This window comes from Pyrus communis, chromosome 14 (assembly GCF_963583255.1).
Source record: "Pyrus communis chromosome 14, drPyrComm1.1, whole genome shotgun sequence".
Taxonomy (NCBI): Eukaryota; Viridiplantae; Streptophyta; class Magnoliopsida; order Rosales; family Rosaceae; genus Pyrus; species Pyrus communis.
In genome coordinates, this window is record NC_084816.1 from 2,710,650 (window position 1) to 2,718,970 (window position 8,321).

The 8,321-nt window shown below is 35.1% G+C and overlaps 1 protein-coding gene across 1 annotated transcript; it reads right to left on the minus strand.

The window, feature by feature from the left end:
* Nucleotides 1–2,163: 2,163 nt before the first annotated feature.
* Nucleotides 2,164–8,321, minus strand: LOC137716128 (actin-related protein 8-like). Its single transcript, XM_068455527.1, has 12 exons — nt 7,874–8,321; nt 6,123–6,208; nt 5,768–5,838; nt 5,535–5,602; nt 5,158–5,219; nt 4,937–5,034; nt 4,672–4,753; nt 4,090–4,232; nt 3,569–3,717; nt 3,144–3,277; nt 2,914–3,032; nt 2,164–2,616 (listed from the first exon to the last, which is right to left on the minus strand). The coding sequence occupies exons 1-12, from the start codon at nt 8,203–8,205 to the stop codon at nt 2,539–2,541; spliced, it is 1,422 nt and encodes a 473-aa protein (XP_068311628.1). The 5' UTR covers nt 8,206–8,321; the 3' UTR covers nt 2,164–2,538.

An 8,321-nucleotide genomic window follows, 5' to 3' on the forward strand; every position in this document is an offset into this window, starting at 1 on the left:
CATGGATCCTGGCAGAAGACCTAGCTAAATCTCTCTGTCACTCAGTGGAAACCCGTAGCTCCCGTATCTATCCAATCTGTCAGTCTCTCTGTCCCCATCCTCTCCACTCCCTCTGTCCCCATCCTCTCCTCTCCGCACAGCGAGACCCAGCTGTCTCCGAGTGAAAATGGGGAGCCATCGTCTCTCTCCAATTTGTCAGCCGGTCTGTCCCCCTCCCCTCTCTGTCCCCGAGTCAAACCTTGAGATGCAGGGGGTGGAAATCGGGTTTTAAGGCTGGGTGGTATTTTTGTAAATATTGAGAAAGTTGGGTAAAAGCAGCCGAGTGACAATTTTGAAAATAAACTGAAATGTGGTCAAATCACTATTCATATGAATAGTGCCGATTACCCTCCTACTTTAGACTAAAGTAATGAATCCCACATTATGGTTCATGTCCTAGCTACAAGCTTAGAGACATGTCCTAAGCGTCGTAAACAAATTGGCCTCGAAATTGAGAGTAAATAAAGAAAGACAAATAAAAAAGGACAAACACAGATATAAATTCAGATCAAGGATAGGCAGATTTGGATATGGAGTAAAAAGACAATACCTTTAAAAGGAAAATTTACACGAGACTTGATGTTCTTCAAGATGGAGAAATGCCTGCGGCTTCTGCTACAGTAAGTGATGACCGATGAAAAAACGCTTCAAGAATGTTTAAAGACAATTTGGGCACTGGCATATCAGAATAGGGTAGTTTAGAATGTTCAAAATTTTCATAATATGTGGAGGGAATGTTTTGGATTGTGATTGTTTCGAAAAGAATTAAAAGCGTTTTAGACAATAAAAAAACGTTTTTGGCTGTGCGAGCCATTTAGGATTGCTTTTCTAGAAAAATCTTATGTTTATAAGCGCTTCTACTGTGTTTTTGTTATAAAGACATCGAACAATTTTTATGGTTAGAAATGCTTTTAGCTTGTTTTAGGTCAAAAACATTTCAATGACAAGTCTTTGGCTGCTTTTGGAAGAAGAGTTAAAAGTGTTTATGGGTCATAGAAGCGGTTTATGAAGAAACACATAACAAATGCTTCTTCATGAAGCACTTCCAAGTACTTCTTCAGGATTCAAAATTGAATAAGCGAGAATTCAAGCATATTATTTCAAATGTAAATTATAAAAAATTAAATAGATTTCGCATCTCAAAAAAGCACCTTACATGGAATGGAAGTATGGAAGCAGAGAGATGAGAGATGGCTCGCTAAGAAATCCGGACTGAAATTGAAGGAATAATGCTTTTGCTTTATATCATAACTTCTCATTTCCTTCACTTGGTAGTCCACGGAATCCCCTTCCACCAGACTACTCCATCTACTCGTTCTTTCTTCAAACTTGCTTTTGGCATACATTCTTACTTGAAGTAGCAATGAAAGCATATCCTTAGTCCTTCCCCAGTAATTTTTATGTGCTTGCGTTTGTTTCCCTTGACATTGTTTTTGTAGCGGTGTGAGTGTAACAGTTTTAGTAATCATATTTTCTAAAAACCGAACTCATGAAACTCGCATGTTAAACTCAACAACTGAAATTTGAAATCACTCTATTGGGCTTGAATTTTTCGACCTACTGTGTCAGTTTGATTCCTACTCATAAGAATCAAAACTCAAAATTTTCGTCGTGCTAAAAAAGGGTTTATCATCACAATTTCCTCACACGCACAAAGCGTTATCTTCTTCTTTTAACCTTTTAAAAGAAAATGTTCTCTTGCAGAATGTGTTAGGAAACAAAAGATTATTTGTATTATCGCACTATGTAATTAAGAAGATTCCTACCTTAATGTGTAGTCCAAATTTATGGTATAACAAAATAAGAATATCTTACAAATTAAAGTACATTTTTGCTCACCACCATCTCATTGATTACCCCACTTCAAAGGTAAAGCATATGATCAATCAAGGAAAATAGAAGTACAAAGCTTCATTGTTGTTAGATAGTCAACAACCGGAACTCCTATTTTACGTCAAATCCTTATGATAATGAATTCTGAACGAAATTGTGTTAACCGAGCGCAATGGCGTTCTAGGATTCATATAGCCGACCCCACTTAGTAGAAAAATGCTTTGTTGTTGTATAAAATCCCGACACTAGTCCAAAAACACTCTCCTGTCAAAATAACAAAGAAATATTCTTGCAATAAATATCAAACCCAGGAAGTACATTCAACGTGACATATAAGCTTGCTTTATTTTTAATATTGTAAGATTAGCTACATCATAGAATTCTTATTCAAGGACGATTACACAAATAACAACAAAATCTTATCTCATTAAGTGAGGTCCACTGATTCAAGGACGATTATAGCTACAAATAAATGATTCCAGTTTCGGTGTGTTCTTGAAAACAACCTATCTGCTCTGTGTAGGAAGTAATCAGAAAATTAACCTTGTGTGGTCCACCATCATATCACATACAGGCTATGGCAGTGCTCGAGTATACAACAAGAACACAAAAGTCTTATCCCACTAAGTGGGGTCGGCAGTGTTTGAGCATAAACCAGATTATTTTTCACCACATAAGCTTGATTCTGGACTTGTACCGGAACTGCTTCTTTGTCATGCACCAAGGGCCAGGGAAGGTGCTCAGCTGCATTATTACCAGGTAAATTATAGCAAACAAAATGTGAAACTCTGCTCTGCCGTAAAACTTACTCCACAAGTCACTTGAAGAAAGCCAGATATGTGATATTGTTCTGAAACTGAAAATGTATGGATGACTTGCAATATGAAAGTTGTAAAGAGATTATATGATCATAGTCGACGAAATCTATATGTTCTTCAAACACGGGGTTTTTGGAAGATGTTTTGCAATGTCAATATACGAAATGTCGTATGTTTGAGTCATAAATCCAAACACTTCGATAGAGATAGTGACAGAGCTTACATTGCTGATGATCTTGGCCCCAAACCATGCTGTTTCTGCACCATATGGAGGGGGAATGACTGTGATTCCATCAGACAGAAATGGAGGGAGAACTCCATGTAATTCCTTCTCTAACCTTCCTGAATATAAAAATATCGAAAGATAAAAGATAAGAGTTTGTTAGTAAGATTTCAAATGCATATTCCATTATATAAAAAGACACGGAAAAGTTTCTTGTATTTGAATGATGCCTGCGAGTCCTGGTAAACATGCAGTGCCTCCTGACAAAACTACTGTCTTGAACCAAGCATTGTCTCCTGTTAGTTCTGCCAAATGGCAATGTTCCATACAAAGAGCAACAGCCTGATGCAAACTCATGGTACCCCTATACAAAATATGATACTATAAGTTTCAAATATAATTTCCCCTTGAAGTTCTGTATTCCTAATAAGCTATTGGTGAAATCTGGACATAAAAGATTATCAACGATTTTACACGACATGCTCGAGATCAGAACTGAACCAACCATAGGCACTAATTTGATGAATACAACACAGAGTTGATACTTGCTTATGAAATGGGTGCTAGAGAATTTACTAGTTCTCAAAATGGGGAAAGGGAGATGAGGAGAGAAAAACAGAGAGCAATAAATCTAAAACTTTCCAGTGGTACTTACAGTCCTGCAAGCTGTGGCTGGAATAAGATCTCTCCTGTTTGAAACCGCTCTTTTGAAACAGTAAAACATTCTTCTCCACCACATACAAATGAAGCTTGTGTATTTTTAGATAGCTCAGCTTCATAATCCTCAGCAACATAACATAGTTTCTGAATAAAGTCAACCAATGAGACATGAAATTGAAAATTCTTTCTTCCATGATTTACCATACTAACGAATACACTTTGTTTCTAAGCTTCCACAATTCAATATTTCAACCAGTAAACCATGGGGCAAACTGAACTTCTTGCCCCATGGTGTTGAGCTCACTTGGTAACTTCCTATTTATCATTCGACCAATAAACTTCCCTATACAACTATGACATGAGAAGAAAGAACAAAAACTAGAACTGGAAAAATATCCTCTTATAAAGAATTGTGGCATGCTACTGGTTAATGTGCATTTACACTGATGGACAGTATTCTATACCGATAAAAATTCAATGACCACAGCCTGCACCATGAAAGGATAACAGCTATACCTCTTTCACAGTCCGAACAGTGTACAATGAATCAAAATTGATATTGTTCCTGTGCAATAGCTCCCTAAGGAACCCTGTAAGCCTCAGGGCTCCCAATCCCATAACCTCCACACCCACCTTGCGCATTACTTTACCATTTAGAACTGTAAACACAATAGTATCGCTTTAAGTACAAAATTTCAAGAGTTCCAAGCAACCAAAAGTGTAAAAAAAAAAATGAATAAAAAAAGAATCTTCACAAACAAAGAAAGAAAAATATTTATTGGAACTGAAAAGTACTGTGGAAGATTCTTAACAAAAATAGTGGAAGAATTTTTCTAGAGAATATCTAAAGAAGTAAAAGTAAAAAAGCGTGCCTAGAACTACAAGTCACACAATGCCAGATTGCCAGCTAAAAAATGAGATGTAAACCAACATTTGAGTAACTGTGAAGAAAAAAAATTTACAACACAATTGTAAAGTGTGTTGTAAATGAGAAACTATGCACAGTCCCTACGAAAGCATCAAGTGTGACCAGAAATCCTTTTTTCAGCAGTTAATAATTCTGAAATCATGAGGAAGATGGAACGTAGGATAGCTTACTTGGAACAATAGAAGTGGCTTGGAAACCGATGTTTACAACAATCCCTGAAGTTCTTCTTGCTGCATACAAAGCTAAAGTTGCCTACAGTTTCAAAAGCAGATAATGAATACTGGACCGAGACTCAAATAAACCATTTATACACTGAGAGATGCAGTTCCAGATGACGTGACAACTTTGCATGATTGCAACGCATTAGGTCCCCTTCTTCCATATGGTTGATGGACAACATATATATTATTATGGAGGGGAAGGAGAACAGTTTACCTGATTAATGGCACAGACAGCAGGGACATTCATGTCAAAAAGTACTTTGTATATGGCTTCTTTGAGTTGCCGTCTTGATGCTTTAGCAGATTCAGTATCTAGAACAAAAATAAGGAAAAAATAGCACATTAGGAGGATGAAGACAATACCCTGTGAAGGATAACAAGACAAAGAGAATTGATGCAACCAATCCAAGTTATAACTCTAGGGTAGCAACTCACCATCATAATGGCAAATAGGTATAGACAAAACCACGGGCTGCGAGGATGGTTTCACCTGCATCCTAAGAAGAAACACAATCACATATCAGCTATACCTGCTATCTAAGATTCAAAGGCATCGATGTAAACCAGTGTTCCACATGATAATGAAGGCAGTGCAGTTTCTTCTATACTTTTAAAATGAAATTTTAGCACAAAAGTATCTTAAATGTGCTCAGTTGTATTTAAGTCACTGAACATGCAGATTGAATAAAGAAATATATGTAACTAAGAGAAAGAGGATTGCATCAAGAAGAACAGCCACAAGCTTCTTTAACTATGACGTTGCTTGACTAATACATCAAAATAATGAAAGCTAAAATGATAGAATAGCACACCTGCTATAAATAGTCACAAAAAAATGGCGGAGTCTAGAGGGCATCGGTGACTCAACATTACCAAATTCCTGCAAGTCATATTATTCCAGAACATTGTAGTGATAGACATGGCAAGAAAAACCCAAAGTATGGAATTAAAAGTGAAAGATCGATTGAAACAATCTAACAATCATGTGGAATGGAAGTTATATGCAAAAGAACTTCTTGGCTGTGAGCTGAAATAAACATCTCACCAAAAAAGTTGCTGACTGGCCTGATGGACATGCGTCTTTGCTCCAGCCAAACTTGCAATAGCCAGAGCCCCCTTCCCAACAAATGTAAAGAGAAAATGAGGGAATAGTTTATGTCGAAGCTAGATAAAGTCCAAAGTTTGCTAACAAAAACAAAATCATAACTTTATGTATATCACTATGGATGGTAGATAATAGTGATACCAAAACATTGAATAGCTATTGTTTACAAGCTTCTTAACAAAATACCACAGAATTGAAGATATGCTTTCAATATTTGGATTAACAAGCGAAAAATTATGTCAGCATTCTCAAACATAATAAATAGTTAATGTGTGTGGAGGTTAGAGACACTCACCGTCAATGATAGCAGAACCAGGAACTTGAACTCGTTGACTATAAATACCCATATAGGACAATTGGGGACTCTCGCCCAAGAATGTTCTACAATAAAATTTATATTTGAATAAGCTCGACCATAATACTCAATGAACAAGCACTGAGCAGCATATACATTATTTCGGCATTAAAGAACAAATTCACTGGACAAGTCCATGGTTTCCTCACCAAAACAATGGTGTACCGTTTTCTCCAAGATATTAACACTCGATTATCACAACGAACAAGTACAACCAATTAAAATCCCTTTCACAATTCTGACATTCTTTATGTTCGACCACTTAAAAATCACACCTTTACACAACTTTGCCAAAAATAAAAAATCTCTGTCAGTAAAAATTCCAACCTTTACTAGCACTAACAATAATTTAAACTAAAAATATTCATTTGATCAATAAATATAGACTTTAGAACTTATGAACTAAGCTGCTACCAAGTCTTGAACTTTCCCGGCAAAAAACAAAAAAAAAAAAAAAAACAAATTTTCTCAGTAAACTCTCGGTCATTTAACACTACTTTGAATTCAAAATTATTTATATTTAAAGAGACGTTTTGAATTAGACGCCTCGTTTTTAAACGTCATAGACTAAACATCTATTCCTTTTGCAAATTTGATTAAACATTTTCCCTACAATTTTGGTACTTTAATTTTATTTCATTTTACTTCATTAGAAGTCTATTCACGTTAGCATTCCTTTTTTTTCTCCTATTTTTATGCATCTCTTAGTATGATAATTTAAGATTTTTTTAAATTTTTTATTAAAATATTTATTTTAGTAAATTAAATAGAATGTAACAAAACTCGTTGTTAGGTACGTTTGATTATAATGGTACATTTAATTACTTGGTACATTTGAATTTTTTATCCATTTGGCTTCTTGGTACATTTGAATTTTTGGTCCATTTAGTTTTTTGTACATTTGAATTTTAGGTACGTTTGTTTTCAAAACATAAGTTTTATTACTTTTTGTTCTAATAATGAGAAATTATTTTAATTAATTTTTTTTTTTTAAAGAAAGAGTCGTTAACAATGTAAAAGTTTAAATTACTTTAATTATTTATTTTTTCTTTCTAAAAAAAGTCATTAATCAACGGGTAATAACATTTTTGTTAATTCAAAATTATATAATTTATCGTTATTATTTAGCATTATTTACAATAATAAGGATTTATCTCTAATCAACTAAAAGTTATTCCAGAGACTTATCTACCAAAAAAACAAGATTATCTAGAGTATTATGTATAAATCAAACATATTTTTAAACATTCCAAAAAGATGAATATTCATTTTAATATAGCTTATAATTGGGTACGTTTTAATTCGGGGTTTGTACATTTTCGTTTGACATTGGTATGTTTCCATTTGGCGTTAGTGTACATTTAGATTTGAAAAGTTTAAATTTTTAGACTTAAATATAGTTGAAATTATTTAAAATATATAGCAGATATTTAAATGTAAATTAATTTCAATTAATTTGAAGTAATTCAAGTCTGAGTATCTTAATTAAATGTTTCAAAACTTAATCAAAAACTTAAAAAACATATATGTTTAGTCTATCAAAGCTAACATGCATCTAATTCTAATTTTCTCATTTTAAATGCATAACAAAGACGTCAAAATTGAATCCCAAAGTGGGATTTTTCAGCTGAGCAGATTAAATATAAAAAAGTGAGAAGTGGGAAATGGGAAATGCTTGAAATTGAACATACTGAAGTGGGTATCCGAATCTCAAATGGGTTTCCGAGAAAACAAGGGATTCCCAATAAGTCTCCTCCTCCTGCTTCTGCAGAAAGAAAATCCACAGCTCGTTCTCGGAGATGACGCACCGCCACGCTCTGCACACGACGCTCAACTTCGCAGCTTCCTTAGGCCCCACCAGTCTCACGATTTTCATCAGTAGGTCCGTCGGCAGCCGATCGAACGCCCCTGAACCTGGCGTCGCCGACGGAGAGCTCGAAGAAGACGACGACGACGTTGACTCTGAACTTGAAAACGTGCGGCTCGACACCAACTCCCACGCTTTTCTGATCAACGTCGTCATGGTTTTCTTTGGGCCACGACGATTAGTTTTTTTCTTTTCAATTTTTGCTGCGTAGAATTTTCTCGTGAAAGTTGGGCAAGAAAGTTTTAGTTTCCATGGAAACAAACGAAGCCGGG

Excerpts from the sequence above, each read along its gene's own strand:
- LOC137716128 (XM_068455527.1), bottom strand. The coding sequence starts at position 8,205 with ATGACGACGTTGATCAGAAAAGCGTGGGAGTTGGTGTCGAGCCGCACG. Across the intron at positions 5,839-6,122 it reads TGGTTCTGCTATCATTGACG|GGGGCTCTGGCTATTGCAAG; the intron begins GTGAGTGTCTCT and ends TTTGTTGGGAAG. Across the intron at positions 5,220-5,534 it reads TTTGTGACTATTTATAGCAG|GATGCAGGTGAAACCATCCT; the intron begins GTGTGCTATTCT and ends GTTTCTTCTTAG.